Source organism: Schistocerca nitens, chromosome 4 (genome assembly GCF_023898315.1).
Source record: "Schistocerca nitens isolate TAMUIC-IGC-003100 chromosome 4, iqSchNite1.1, whole genome shotgun sequence".
Lineage (NCBI taxonomy): Eukaryota > Metazoa > Arthropoda > Insecta > Orthoptera > Acrididae > Schistocerca > Schistocerca nitens.
In genome coordinates, this window is record NC_064617.1 from 906689635 (window position 1) to 906706332 (window position 16698).

General features: G+C 39.5%; 1 protein-coding gene across 1 annotated transcript in view; it reads right to left on the minus strand.

Moving 5' to 3' along the window:
- Window positions 1-541: 541 nt before the first annotated feature.
- Window positions 542-16698, minus strand: part of LOC126252651 (SH3 and multiple ankyrin repeat domains protein 3) — a 141476-nt gene continuing 125319 nt past the window's right edge. Inside the window, exons 17-18 of the mRNA XM_049953554.1 lie at window positions 2733-3002; window positions 542-2649 (exon numbers count right to left, since the gene is read on the minus strand). Of these exons, the coding sequence (XP_049809511.1) occupies window positions 1555-2649; window positions 2733-3002 (1365 nt within the window). The 3' untranslated portion in view covers window positions 542-1554. The remainder of the gene's footprint in view (window positions 2650-2732; window positions 3003-16698) is intronic.

Below are 16698 nucleotides of genomic sequence, written 5' to 3' on the forward strand. Positions count from 1 at the left end.
TTTTTATTTACTTTTAATCACAATGTTTTCTGTTCAACTCATATTACTTTATTTCTTACTACTGTCTCTTTCTGCTGATTATTTTTGCTGTCTGAAACTTATTATAACTAATTTATACTTCTTGAATTCTTTCAAAAACCATTGCAAGGAATTCTGCCAATGCTCTTCTCTGTAGTTTTTATAGTCAGATATATTTGCTCTTAAGGATATTGATGGAGATTTTTTCCCCGTAGCTAATGCACTTAATTTTTTATTGACATTTACCACTACTCCCATCCATATACGGTACTTGGTTTCATTTCATGGTACACTTTACTCATATGTCTACAAACAGAGGCCCGTATTCAGTTTCCAATTATGTATCTTTCTCAGTCTTCTATTGTGCTTACACATACTGCACTACTGGGAAGAAATCACCTCATTAAAACCATTCATCTAATTATTGAGAAGCTATTCATGGAGGGTTTGGATCATAGGTCGACACAGTACATTTTCCATAGTTATGTTTTATTTACTTTGAAAATTATAACAAAAACTACACATAAACATCAATCTTAAAAACTGACAAGAAAATATCATTTGGGTATTTTTGTGGAACTCTTCTGAAATCTGTCAAAATCTGTAGGAAATTGCAAATGCTCAAACATGGTGATGAGGCAACAATGTGCTGTCTGTAGTACAAACAATTTACTTTATTATACACAGCTAATAGTTTTCCATAAAAATTCATCAGGCATGGACAGAACTAATTTTTCCCAGTATTTACTCACAATTCTGTGCATTATAATCTCTGTACATTTTCAACTATACAGTCGGCTATATTGTTTGCTTTACTGAACAGTAACAGTGAAGAGTACTTTGGCCATATTTTGAAGTATTACATGCAAAACTGGATAAATCCATTATATCTTCAAGCAGTTCCAGAGTATTCCCTTATAAATAGACATATCTACTTAAGATGGAATGTAATATTCTATTAAATAGATTTGCGTCTTGCAGCAATCTTCAGGTGAAAAATCTCTTTGAGCATTTCTTCTCTGTCTGTTTAAGGTAAATTACCACATTACTTAACTAACAGCATTTTATACATAAAAAATTACAATTATTCATACATTTCAACACTTTACTCTAGTTAATTAGCAACGCAACACAGCAGACATTATTAATTTAGGTACTGGACGATGAACAGGAGACTGTGCACAACTACAAATCCTTAAACGTACACTAAATTTAGTTGTCAGTTTACAAGTTTTGTCTTTACAGTTTTTACAGTCATTCCATTCTAAGGCAGGAAATTAAACAGGATTCCCTGTGAGGCTAAAACAGCTCTTCGTTGTTATTTATTATTTAATCTCTGTAGCATAAATGCATTTGAGGAGAAACAGATATAACTGTTTCAAGATCTTTTATATATTTCTTTTTTTGTTTTTTAAGTTAATTATTTTAACATGTGTACTGCCTAAATATAGACTTGGAAAAAATTCAGAAAAAATATTGAGTAAAAATGTCAGTCTCTTAGAAGTTAGTGTCTTTTGTAATAAACTAATAATGACTTCACTGGCTATGAAGCCTCGCACTGGCAGCAGATGCTCCAGGTTTCGGTACGGCCCCTACTATCCTTACTCTAGTCACTAATCGATTGTCACTAAATTGTGGAGGCGGTGCAAGTACTTCTTCAGTTGTCGCACCATTGTTTCCATTTCCAATTCCACCGAGAAATTCTGGTGGTGGTGGAACTACAAGTTCTCCATCGCCTTCTCCTTCACCTTCAAGAGGAGGTGGGAGCTGTGCAAGAGACACCGCGTTTCTCGTTAACATACCACCACCTGTGATTACTACTCTCTGTCTATTAACTGTGGGATTCTGCTGCTTGGCAGTAGTCTCACTCTGAACACTGCGGTCCTCACCAGTAGAACTTCCGGAGCCTTCAGAAGATCGTCCATCATCAAAACCACAAGGTGGTCCAACAGGAACCTCCTGATCAGAACTTACACCACTTGAAGAGTTGTCACCATCTTCGCCACCACCATTACTGCCACCACCGTTGTCACCACCGCCTTCTTCTCCTCCACCTCCACTACCTCCACTCTCACCACCTCCACCACCAGAATTTGGGTTTAGCATCAGAAAATCATTAGGGTAACTTTTTGAGCTCTTTAGCTGCGTGCGAACCTTCTGAATCTCTTCTACACTGAAACTGTGTGGTAATGTGCTCGAAGAGCTACTGCCACTGCTGGCATTGCTATTACCACTGGTTTCTACTTTTACCGTGGCCTTCTCTTCTAAGTCCTTATCACTCTCATCATCAACATCTGGTTCGCTCTCACTGAGGCTATAATCGGGCTCTGGAATAGGTGGGGGGCCACTGCTACTGCTGCTGCTTCCACCACCGCTACCAGTTGCTGCCGAAAGATTTGCTGCTGAAGAACTCGTGGGTATTGTCTTTATTTTGGACTTCCCCTTAGTGCTCTCCTTGCTGCCAGCTGTGCTGTGACTTCGTGATGCTCGTATAGGTTGAGCATAAGGATTTGCATTGTTGTTAGTAGTCGAATAGGGGTTCGTATTGTTAACAGCAGTCTGAACTGTCGTCATCTGTGATGGTGGCTTAAAAGATGAAGCGGCAGATCTAAGACTGTGAGATTTCCTAACCTGAAACATTAATTTAACCAAATTGAGGGTGTAGTAGGAGTACATTTGTAAGTCATTAATGTATATAAAAGATATAAATTTACCTGAGGTCGAGCAGAATGAGCAGGCAGACTTCGAGAACGGTATCCAACTGTCTTTACGTCTTCAGGTGATGCATAGAGTTTGGCACTGTTTGCTGGTCTGAAGCTGGACATGATGCTACCTGAACCACTGTCACTACTTGTGCCGCTGCTACTACGAGGTGTTGCTGTATCGGGTTTGATATTACTGGCTGACATATTAGCATATTCACTACCAACTGTCAGAACTGATGATGCTGGCTTCTGAGTACCTCTTGAAATATCTACTTTCACCTGAAAATATTGAGTTTAATTGTTAGTATTGCTTTCCCTTTCATCAAATAGAAAAGTTTAACACATGGACTCAATAATTTCAAATTTACACTCATACAAAAGAATGATATTAAGAACATCTTTTAATAAAATATGAATCCTAAGCTTTGCTTTACTGTGACATTTCATGAAGGCAATACTGACACAGTACAGCTTTGACTAAAAAAAAAGAATCGAAACATTTAAAATCGCAGTGTTCCATTATACATTCACTATAAATACACACACATGAAAAACTATTTTGCATCACCCCCATTCCCAGAACTCCTGAAGATAGACTTTGACTGTGGATATTGTATCACAAACACAGTCCCTTTGACTGTTCAGAGATGTCACTAAAACTGCCCAAGAATGTAAACAACCATGCATGAACAGCACCTATTAGACAGAGGGGACTGACAGCCAACCAGTTCCAGTCATTCCACCAGGAAGGAGGTACACAGCTCATGTTGTCTGTAGTTCAACCATGCCTAGACAGTCAATACCGCAGTTTGATCATGTCCACATTGTTACTTTGTGCCAGGAACAGCTCTCAACAAGGGAAGTGTCTAGGCATCTCGGAATGAAACAAAGTGATGTTGTTCGGACATGGAGGAGAGACAGAGAGGCAGGAACTGTCGATGACATGCCTCGCTCAGGCCACTCAAGGGCTACTACTGCAGTGGATGACAGCTACCTACAGATTATGGCTTGAAGGAACCCTGACAGCAATGCCATCATGGTAAATAATGCTTTTCGTGCAGCCACAGGACATCGTGTTATGACTCAAACTGTGCGCAATAGGCTGCATGATGCGCAACTTCACTCCGACATCTAAAGTCCATCTTTGCAACCACGGACACCATGCAACGCAGTACAGATGGGCCTTACAACAAGCCGAATGGACCGCTCACCTTTGGCATCACTTTCTCTTCACTGATGAGTGTTGCATATGCCTTCAACCAGACAATTGTCGGAGACATGTTTGGAGGCAACCCAATCAGGCTGAACGCCTTAGACACACTGTTCAGCGAGTGCAGCAAGGTCAAGGTTCCCTGCTGTTCTGGGGTGGCATTATGTGGGGCCGACATATGCTGCTGGTGGTCATGGAAGGCGCCGTAAAGTCTGTACGATACATGAATGCCTTCCTCTGACTGATAGTGCAACTATATCAGCAGTGTATTGGGCACGCATTCATCTTCATGGACGACAGTTCGCACCCCCATCCTGCACATCTTGTGAATGACTTCCTTCAGGATAATGACATCACACAACTAGAGTGGCCATCATGTTCTCCAGACATGAACCCTGTCAAAACATGCTTCGGATGGATTGAAAAGGGCTGTTTATGGACAATGTGACCCTCCCACCACTCTGAGGGATCTACGCCGAATCGCTGTTGAGGAGTCGGACAATCTGGACCAACGGTGCCTTAATGAACTTGTGGATAGTATGCCATGATGAATACAGGCATGTATCAATGCAAGAGGATGTGCTACTGGATATTAGAGGTATCAGTGTGTACAGCAATCTTAAGGTCTCGCTGTATAGTGGTACAACATGCAATGTGTGGTTTTCATGAAAAGGGCAGAAATGATATTTATGTTGATCTCTATTCCAATTTTCTGTACAGGTTCCAGAACTCTCGGAACCGAGGCAATGCAAAACTTTTTTTGATGTGTGTATTTCAAGTTTTTTTGTAACAAGTAAAAGTACGGTTCTGAATTTTTTCTCAGCTCTATTTCAGTTACTTTGATGATCTGTGTTTTATAACAATCCAAATTCCATATTTCCTATTTAAACTTAATTACTACACACCATTTTTAAAACGTACAAATAAATGCAAATTAAACAGTGATATTGTGGTGCATAGTGCGAGACTGGCTGCAAAGGCCAGTGATAAAAAGTTCCAAAGTGGCATGCAGCATCAGGATCGCGTTAGTAGAAGGGACCCATGGAGGAACAGTTAAAATTACTTATGTTTCTGATGTGTGAAAAATATTTTAAATAGAAGGCAGTACAATAATAATAACGTAAAAATAATATGAGAACTCTGTTTTATGAGGTTCTACTGGGTGGCTGGTATAGGATGGCTACAAGTACGGAAGTGCATAATTTTAATATGGGAAAGAAGTTACAGTTATGTGGTTAAAAACAGAGTTTGTGAGAATTGTAATGTTGAAGAAATAAAGATCAGTGAACAAGTTTCTATTTACAATTCATAATAAAAGCCCAAAGGAGAGACATCTGTGTGCTCAAGAATGAAAATCCGGAATTGAGACAAAGCAAAACCCAAGTTTTGCAAAGTGATGCAAAGTGAAAGTGATAAATTACTTGAGTGATAGAAAGTGATGCACAAGAATAACACTAGCCGCAAAGAGGACAAAAAACTTTGCAAAAGCAGATACACTGATAGATAAAAAGCAATATGATTCTTTGCATTCAGATGAGTGTGATAAGAACTGTGCAATTGTTCAAGAACTTGCAAAAGTCAATGAGCTGAAAGTAAAAGTACATTTTGAAAAGAATGATAACAACAAATGGGGATCATCAAGGAAAAAAACAGCGACGGCAGTAAACATCTAACATGTTCAGAGAAACAAATAAAGATATAACTGGGACAAGAATGGTGAAACTGAAGTGGGAACTAAAAATGTTGTAGATGTTGCCACTTAAACAAAAACAATGCAAGAAAATGACTACTGTGTGTTGGATGGGCTTAAATGATGTTTAAAAAATGAAGCAGATGTTTGCATGAAAGCTCAGTACAATTTTCAATAACAGAACAAATCAAGAAACGTGGTAGTTGCTACAGTGCCTCCTAATTTATAGTTCTTGTCAATAAGGAAATTCAAAAACCATGCATTAAGATACAGAAACTGTTCTGAATAAGAAAATTGCACTTTAGTAAGATATAAGTAAGCTGGATCATAATCTACTCACTAAGCATAGGATGGACTTAAACTATGGAGGGAAAAAGTTTGTGTGTGATCATTTCAACGAAATAATTAATGAAAGATGTGAACTTAATAAAACTATCTATGAAAGCATTGGTGTGAATAATAACAAGAACGTAAGTCATTTTTCAGGTTAACATCAATGGCTAGCAGGTAATCAACCTCATACATTTGAGCTTGACACTAAAAGAAACACTCAAAACAGTAAGTGTTTACAGGCAATAAACATAAATGTCTTACTGTAATGCAAACAAACATTCTCTGCATTAGTCACAAAATATTAGAACATTTTTGCATTGGTGAAAAGCTTATGTTGCACATGTTTCTAAGGCATGTATTACACTATCATATTTCTTTGTCAAAGCTGATATTTCAAATATTTATGTCAACGAAATTTGATGGTGTAATATGGAACTCCTTCAAATCTCGTCTGTCATCAAATAAATATGATCAACTCTGGGGCCGTACTGTTGATTTGATCATAAAAGCCACTTGTCTTCTGTTCGCTGCAAAGTGAAGCATTACCGCTTTGAGCGCTAGCATTGCTGCAGCGTTCTGCCACCAGTAGTGCATTTGTAAACATGGCTGCAAAGTTTTATTCGTGTGTACCATCAACTACAAAATTAATAGAAATGTACAAAGCCGATGAGGAACTTTACACTGTGAGGCACCCTGAGTACAAAAATAGATAAAGAAGACTGGAGAGATACAAAAAAATTGCGGAAGTCATTAGCTGTGAGATTTGGCCCAGGCGCACAGCTGACGACATAAAAAAGAAAATTAATGGCCTCTGCTCAAGCTACTCTCATGAGAAAGCAAAAGTGCCTATCGACATACTCATATATTCTGAGCTCTCCTGTCTTCTTAATCTATTTTTGTACTCAGGATGCCTCACATTGTAAAGCACCTCATCAGCTTCATACATTTTTATTAATTTTGTAGTTGTGGGACACTAAACATAATTATTACTTTGATCTACAATAAAAATAGTTCTTAACACACATAAAGTATATTGAACATTTATTTACTTTCAGATATTGGTCCTTCAATGCTTTATAAATTGCTTCACATGTTTCAGGTATTAGTTAATGTGCACTGTGGTATTCGAGTGCTGTACTGTAAGCTAGAGTAACTCTCTCCTGTAGCAAGAAATCGGAGTGTTGCTGTGAGCCCGTATTCTGCAGATACAGCAGTTCTTAAGTGCTTTATGATATGACAAGACACTTCACTGAGCAAATACTGAAATGTATGCTCATCCATTCTTAAGTAATTTATGTACAACTTGACGTCCTCCACTAGAAGCTCACGTAACAAATTTTGTAGAATCTTTTTATCGTCCCGTCATAAAACCCACGGCTTCACCCAGTAAGTTTCCTTTTTTCCCCCACTTCTCTTCCAAATGTGCACACAGTGCAATTGTGGTACAGGCAACAGCTGCACATAATAACAAGTTGTTGTTGTCAGCCATCTTAAACTTTGACGAAAAATATGACGACGGTGTTACCCCTTTTTACCACCACATCACAAATTTGACAAATATTCGATCATATGTTTGATCAAATCTTTGTCAAAGAAATATGATAGTGTAATACCGGCCTAAACACTGGCTATTAGATAACCAGGGAGAAACAGTAAACCGTAACCCCAATTTTTTAAAGAATCAAATTCCCATGTATGAAACACCATATCTCCCAAATTATGTGTCCTATGATGATATAATTTTAATAATTTTAGAGGTACATTGAATGGTATATGTGGATACTTTCTGCAACATGTGTTGTGAATAGAATTATTAGTAAAGAAGCAATAAATTGAAACAACATGCCTGATGTATTTTTACTGCACAGACAACGAAAATGTAGTAAGCAATAAACTTCATTTTGTGGGGGAGTGTCTGTGAGAAACAAAGTTTCATAAACATTTGAAACTATGTGTAAAGTTTGTTGAAAATCACTAGATGCTCTCATTCTCAAAGACTGGGTAATTTGCATACCACCTTGAGACCTATACAGTTTCCAACTGTAATACTTGACTTACTGTGTCAAACCTTGAGATTGTGGCATTTAATAAGTAGATCATAACAGCATTTTAAATTTGGTCAATAACTGTATGAAGTATTGAAAATCAAATGCCCCTGGAAGTAGTTAGGCAAGCAACCTGGATCTGGGATTGTGCTCTTGGTTAGCCATTTAGAAATACATATTTTGTTCCTCAAGATTGTTCCGTTAGAGTCATTATGCACAGAAGTGAAAGGAAAAATGAAGATACTGTAATACACTGACAGAAAAAAATCACAGCACCAAGAAGGAGCTTTGTGACATAAACAAAAGCTTTAGGGCATTTTCTACATCTGAAAGATGACGTCTATTTAAATTTTGCGCCAGTCATGTAAGAGTGGCAGTAGTAGTGCCACTCTGAGAATGCAAATCAGATTTGCTTAATACATGCTGAATGGTCGTGAGTGTTAGTTACCTTTGAGACTGAAAATGGCGAGATGATGTTAGTCAAGAATGCCTTTAAGATGACAAAGACACCATTATCAGCACCTCAGTGAGTTTAAATGAGAACATATATTGGACTATGAGAGGCTGAATGTTCCTTCTGTGATACTGCAGAAAGACCTGTAGCCACTGTACATGACTGCTGGAAGTGGTAGCCATGAGAGTGTACAATTGCAAGAAGACTGGGCTCCAGATGGCCACATGGCACTACTGTTGTGCTCAGCAACAATTTGAGTGGCAGTTGGCACCACAGTGACAACAAATTGTTACAAATTGGTTACTTCAAAGACAGCTCCGAGTAAGACACACTGTGGCGTGCATTCCACTGGCCCCCACACCTATGCCATTTGCAACTTCAATAGTGTCAAGCGAGAATTCACTGGAGGGCAAGGTGGAGGTCTGTTTTGTTTTCTGATGAAAGCCGCTTTTGGTTAGAGGGTATCTAGTTGAGGGCTTGCAACCAACCTGTCTGTGTGCTGGACCTACACCTAGAGTTACAGTCTGGGGTGAGATTTCGTATGACAGCAGGAGCACTCTCATCACTATCCCCTTGCACCCTAACTGCAAATTTGTACGTCAGTCTGGTGTTTTTATGTGTTGCACTGTCATTCATGAACAGCATTCTATGGGGTGTTTTCCAACAGGATAATGTTCATCCACTTAATGCTGTAGTAACCAAACATGCTCTCGGTGTGTCAGTATGCTGCCTTAGCCTGCTAGATCATCAGATCTGTCTCCAATCAAGCACATGTGGGGTATCATTGGATGACAACTCCAGTGTTATGAATGACAACTGCAGTGTCATCCACAAACAGCATTAACCATCCCCGTATTGCCCGAGCAACTGCAGCAGGCACGGAAATTCATCTCACAAACTGACAACCAGCACCTGTACAACATAATGCATGCATGTTTGCGTGCCTTCATTCAACATTCTTGCATTGACATTGGTTATTATTGTACCAGCATTTCACATTTGCAATGGCTTATAGCACACTTACATTAACCCGTGAGCTTGCAATGTTAATCATTTAAATATGTTACCCAGACAAACATATTCCCAAAATTTCATTACTCTACATTAATTATTTTTTGGTGTTGCAGTTTTGTTCTGTCAGTGCATCTGTTGAAGATATGTACTTTTTCTACGATGGCAGTCAGTTTTTCTGTGCTGTTTTCTGGACGGGAAGCTCATCTGAGATGTGAAGGAGGCCCTGCCAGTTGTTATTGAAGGAGCTAGGTGCAATCATATTCAAGTTGTGGCTCATGTCAGCACAAATGATACATGTTAAGGTTCTGAGGCCATTCTCATTTCATATAGGTGTCTGATGGAAGTGGTGAAGGCTGCTAGTCTTGCTCAATGGGTGTAACCAGATCTCAGAGTTTGTATTGGAGGACTCCCTTCAAAAGGTCAGGGGTGCACTAACCATACAAGGACTGTTCAAAAAATTCCACAATATTTGTAATTTTGTGCTAATGGTGCGATGGAGCAAAATGCGCTTGGCATCCTGCACACACCTGTGTTTAATGTGTAACTGCTGGAAGTTTCATTGCGTTATGTCTGTCAGGTATCGTTCAGTACAGTATCAAGTAGAACTTTGTGTGGCACAGTTTGTGAATTTCGAGACGGCAGAGTTGTTAGATAGAGATGTTCCTTAAGAGAGTCATAACTGGTGATGAGATGTGGGTCTACAATTATGATGTTGGGATGTTGAAATGATGAAGATTTGCAATGATATGAGATAAGAGAAAATTTACAGACGGCACTTTCTGCAATCTAGCAAGAGGCGTACCACAACTGTTACTGGAAGTGGAAACAGCATTGGGAGCGGTGTATCAACTGTGGAGGAGAGTATTTCACAGCCGACCATTAACAATAAGTAACAGGTAAGTGTAGAAAAATTTTGTGGACTAAGTTCTGGAATTTTCTGAACAGACCTCACTGAAAGCAGCTACTCAGGAGCAGAATACTTGTGGAGTGCACATCAGAGTTCTTTAGGTTATTCAATAGTTTGAGGTCCTCCGACGAATGCTCGCCAGTCGTTACGTAGAGAGCAAAATCAAATCTTGAACATTGTGAAGACACTTTGAAGATCAAAATTTTAAAGTAAATTTCCAAAACATTCATAAAAGTCTTAATTTACTACCCTCCAGGGAAGTTATCACACAAAAATTATGCTCAGGACTGAGAACTGGATGAAAACTTAACACAAAGCTCTGGAATATTTAATGAGGCAAGGGAGGTGTATCAAAAAGACAGCTTAGATACCATAGAAAGATGAGTGTTGTATGTATCAAGATTGACACTGAGTCTAACCGTGAAGTTGTCTTGACACGAATGAAGTTGTCTGGAGACAAGTATTTACTGGCCACTCGATTCCACTGTAGCAGTTGTTGAGTTATTCCAAAAAAGCATACCCCAGTAGTGAGGAAATACCCTGATCACACAGTATCAATTGGGGGCAACTTTAATCTAGCAAGTATAGAGTGAAACGTCTATGGATTCACTGCAGGTGGTATGGACAGAAAGTCTTGTGAAGTAGTTCTGAACATGTTTCCGAAAACTGTCCTGAGTAGGTAGTTTGACAACCAACATGCTATGGAAATATTTGAGATCTTGTAGCCACAAACTGACTTGGTCTTATCAAAAGTGTCTGCCTAGAGATAGGGATTAGTGATCATAAACCCAGTCCCTGAGTGGAGAAAATCTCCGACCCAGCCGGGAATTGAACCCGGGCCCCCTTGCTTATTCCCCCCCATGAGCCATGGACCTTGCTGTTGGTGGGGAGGCTTGCGTGCCTCAGCGATACAGGTGGCCATACCGTAGGTGCAACCACAACGGAGGGGTATCTGTTGAGAGGCCAGACAAACGTGTGGTTCCTGAAGAGGGGCAGCAGCGTTTTCAGTAGTTGCAGGGGCAACAGTCTGGATGATTGACTGATCTGGCCTTGTAACATTAACCAAAACGGCCTTGCTGTGCTGGTACTGCGAACGGCTGAAAGCAAGGGGAAACTACAGCCGTAATTTTTCCCGAGGACATGCAGCTTTACTGTATGATTAAATGATGATGGCGTCCTCTTGGGTAAAATATTCCGGAGGTAAAATAGTCCCCCATTCGGATCTCCGGGTGGGGACTACTCAAGAGGACGTCGTTATCAGGAGAAAGAAAATTGGCATTCTACGGATCGGAGCGTGGAATGTCAGATCCCTTAATCGGGCAGGTAGGTTAGAAAATTTAAAAAGGGAAATGGATAGGTTAAAGTTAGATATAGTGGGAATTAGTGAAGTTCGGTGGCAGGAGGAACAAGACTTTTGGTCTGGCGATTACAGGGTTATAAATACAAAATCAAATAGGGGTAATGCAGGAGTAGGTTTAATAATGAATAAAAAAATAGGAGTGCGGGTAAGCTACTACAAACAGCATAGTGAATGCATTATTGTGGCCAAGATAGACACAAAGCCCATGCCTACTACAGTAGTACAAGTTTATATGCCAACTAGCTCTGCAGATGATGAAGAAATTGATGAAATGTATGACGAGATAAAAGAAATTATTCAGGTAGTGAAGGGAGACGAAAATTTAATAGTCATGGGTGACTGGAATTCGTCAGTAGGAAAAGGGAGAGAAGGAAACATAGTAGGTGAATATGGATTGGGGGGAAGAAATGAAAGAGGAAGCCGCCTTGTAGAATTTTGCACAGAGCATAACTTAATCATAGCTAACACTTGGTTCAAGAATCATAAAAGAAGGTTGTATACCTGGAAGAATCCTGGAGATACTAAAAGGTATCAGATAGATTATATAATGGTAAGACAGAGATTTAGGAACCAGGTTTTAAATTGTAAGACATTTCCAGGGGCAGATGTGGATTCTGACCACAATCTATTGCTTATGAACTGCAGATTGAAACTGAAGAAACTGCAAAAAGGTGGGAATTTAAGGAGATGGGACCTGGATAAGAGGTTGTAGAGAGTTTGAGGGAGAGCATAAGGGAACAATTGACAGGAATGGGGGAAAGAAATACAGTAGAAGAAGAATGGGTAGCTCTGAGGGATGAAGTAGTGAAGGCAGCAGAGGATCAAGTAGGTAAAAAGACGAGGGCTAATAGAAATCCTTGGGTAACAGAAGAAATATTGAATTTAATTGATGAAAGGAGAAAATATAAAAATGCAGTAAATGAAGCAGGCAAAAAGGAATACAAACATCTCAAAAATGAGATCGACAGGAAGTGCAAAATGGCTAAGCAGGGATGGCTAGAGGACAAATGTAAGGATGTAGAGGCTTGTCTCACTAGGGGTAAGATAGATACTGCCTACAGGAAAATTAAAGAGACCTTTGGAGAGAAGAGAACCACTTGTATGAATATCAAGCGCTCAGATGGCAACCCAGTTCTAAGCAAAGAAGGGAAGGCAGAAAGGTGGAAGGAGTATATAGGGGGTTTATACAAGGGCGATGTACTTGAGGACAATATTATGGAAATGGAAGAGGATGTAGATGAAGACGAAATGGGAGATAAGATACTGTGTGAAGAGTTTGACAGAGCACTGAAAGACCTGAGTCAAAACAAGGCCCCGGGAATAGACAAAATTCCATTAGAACTACTGATGGCCTTGGGAGAGCCAGTCATGACAAAACTCTACCATCTGGTGAGCAAGATCTATGAGACAGGCGAAATACCCTCAGACTTCAAGAAGAATATAATAATTCCAATCCCAAAGAAAGCAGGTGTTGACAGATGTGAAAATTACCGAACTATCAGTTTAATAAGTCACAACTGCAAAATACTAACGCGAATTCTTTACAGACGAATGGAAAAACTGGTAGAAGCGGACCTCGGGGAAGATCAGTTTGGATTCCGTAGAAATGTTGTAACACGTGAGGCAATACTAACCTTACGACTTATCTTAGAACAAAGATTAAGAAAAGGCAAACCTACGTTTCTAGCATTTGTAGACTTAGAGAAAGCTTTTGACAATGTTAACTGGAATACTCTCTTTCAAATTCTGAAGGTGGCAGGGGTAAAATACAGGGAGCGAAAGGCTATTTACAATTTGTACAGAAACCAGATGGCAGTTATAAGAGTCGAGGGGTATGAAAGGGAAGCAGTGGTTGGGAAGGGAGTGAGACAGGGTTGTAGCCTCTCCCCGATGTTATTCAATCTGTATATTGAGCAAGCAGTGAAGGAAACAAAAGAAAAATTCGGAGTAGGAATTAAAATTCATGGAGAAGAAGTAAAAACTTTGAGGTTCGCCGATGACATTGTAATTCTGTCAGAGACAGCAAAGGACTAGGAAGAGCAGTTGAACGGAATGAACAGTGTCTTGAAAGGAGGATATAAGATGAACATCAACAAAAGCAAAACAAGGATAATGGAATGTAGTAAAATTAAATCGGGTGATGCTGAGGGAATTAGATTAGGAAATGAGACACTTAAAGTAGTAAAGGAGTTTTGCTATTTGGGGAGGAAAATAACTGATGATGGTCGAAGTAGAGAGGAAATAAAATGTAGACTGGCAATGGCAAGGAAATCGTTTCTGAAGAAGAGAAATTTGTTAACATCGAGTATAGATTTAAGTGTCAGGAAGTCGTTTCTGAAAGTATTTGTATGGAGTGTAGCCATGTATGGAAATGAAACATGGACGATAACTAGTTTGGACAAGAAGAGAATAGAAGCTTTCGAAATGTGGTGCTACAGAAGAATGCTGAAGATAAGGTGGGTAGATCACGTAACTAATGAGGAGGTATTGAATAGGATGGGGAGAAGAGAAGTTTGTGGCACAACTTGACTAGAAGAAGGGATCGGTTGGTAGGACATGTTTTGAGGCATCAAGGGATCACAAATTTAGCATTGGAGGGCAGCGTGGAGGGTAAAAATCGTAGAGGGAGACCAAGAGATGAATACACTAAGCAGATTCAGAAGGATGTAGGTTGCAGTAGGTACTGGGAGATGAAGAGGCTTGCACAGGATAGAGTAGCATGGAGAGCTGCATCAAACCAGTCTCAGGACTGAAGAACACAACAACAACAACAATCCCATCATAGTGATGATGGTTACTAAAGTTAATTAATCCATCAAGAAGAATAGGAAAGTAGTTTTGCTGGAAAGAGCAGATAAGCATTTATTAGCATGAATTGACATCATTTAGTTGGTATGATGGACACACAGAAATTATGATCAAAGTTTTAACTGATTGTAATACGTGTTCTGGACAAGTAGGTGCAGAGTAAATGGGTTAAGGTTGGGAAAAATTCACTATTGTTTAATAACAAAATTTGGGAAATGCTGAGGAAGCCAAGACTTGCACTCCCGGTTCAAAAAAAAATGTGGATGTGTCAACAGACAAAAGTTAGTAGAAATTTGTGGGTCTATAATAAGATTGATGTGTGATGCATACAACTTTCACCATCATACCTTAGCAAAATATCTTGCTGAGAACTCAGGAAAATTCTGGTACTATGTGAAACCAATAGGTAAGCAAAAATACTTTTATCCAGACATTCGTCAACCAGTCTGGTGTGGCTATAGATGACAGCAAATGGAAAGCTGAAGTTTTAAATTTCATGAAGCTGAAGTTTTAAATTTCATTTTTAAGATATCAGTCAAGCAGGACATACAAGTATACATACATACACCACCGCACAGACTCGCTTATGAAGGATAAAGTAATAGGCACTCTTTGCACAGAGAAGCAACGAACATGTGTGTTCATTGAGTTTCCTTGTCCGGAGGTAAACAGATAATTGAGCTGTGCACTATAGAATCTGCAAAAGAGTCATTATGGGTATCAGTAACGAGCTGACACTTATGGCTAAGGCTGTGAAGTTTGGCTGGCCAGGCCCTGCACGACTGGTTTGGTTTCTTGCAGCATCGGTATAATTAACTCCCTCTGCTATGACATGCGTTTGGTTGCAATGGCTGTTGGATAATAAACTGCACATGCGATCAAAAGTAAGAGCTGCAGGTTTTTATAAAGGGGCAAGCTGACACAGTAATCGATATACCTTAGTTGGAATCCAAGAGAGGAACAAGACTTTGCACAAACTTGAGTCTGTCACACCAAAAGCCAAAAAATGCTATCTGAGTCTTTTTTTGTAAGCTTCCCAATCCTAACTGAATCATCATATGGAGGAAAAGCGGGTTGATAGACCGGTGGAATGGTATCCTGTATGTTAATGGAAGCTGACAAAGCAGTCAATGCCAAAGTAAGCTGTTCAGTCTGCGCTAGTAGCAAGGTGTCCATAATGCCTAAACCTGATGAAAACGCACTTGACGACAGCACACTTACAGAAACTGTTGCAAACTTGTCACCAATTGTGTAGTAACCAAGTAAGACGTGAAACTGATCCACGTAACACATATATGGCTTTATTCATTAACGTCTGAACAATAACAGAAATAAGCCTCATGTAACACAACACATAACAAGACAAAAGAATCATATAGAAGGTGTAACATAAGTGATACACAGAACAACTGATGTGAGTGGTACAAACTAAAAGAACATATTGAGAGTGAGTCAGTGCTGCTCAGCACGTATACAGGTGATACAGGTGCGAGTCGCCAGTAGACGGCATGGAACAGACAGTGCCATGTGCACGCTGCCTACAGGCAGCCTCTGGTGGCCGGCTCATGCTTATAAAGTTGACGGTTGATGTAAGTACACACATGCGGCAACACAACATTCAAAGCACTCAAACTCACCAGCACTAGGGTACAACAGGGACATGTCACACAGCTGTAATAAACAATACCATATTGATGCATGACACCAACTACCTAATTACGATGTGAACTACTGCTTTGGAAAGGTGTATGCAATGCCTTATTTATTCTGATGACAAATAGGTAATATAAATACTAAAGATGCTAAGTAAAATGTGTAGAATCTTAGACAATATTGTTCTCAAATTTCAACATCTGGCAGCACGTAAACTTTGCATTTCCAAATGAATATTGCTTGTTGAAGAATGATAGGTTTAGGATTCCACACAACACACTTAAGTGTTGCCAATTTTGTTTCGATATGTCCTGGTGAGGACTCTCCAGTATCTATACAACTTCTTTGAGATTACAGAAAACATTTTGTGCATGTGTACAGCACTCTTGCTTGTTCTACTCCTTGTCTGCTTGACATCTTTTTTTGTTATTTGAGGGAGTTTCTATTTTGAATGGTACAAAATAATGAGAGGCTTGAACTGACTTTCAGCTGTACAAATAC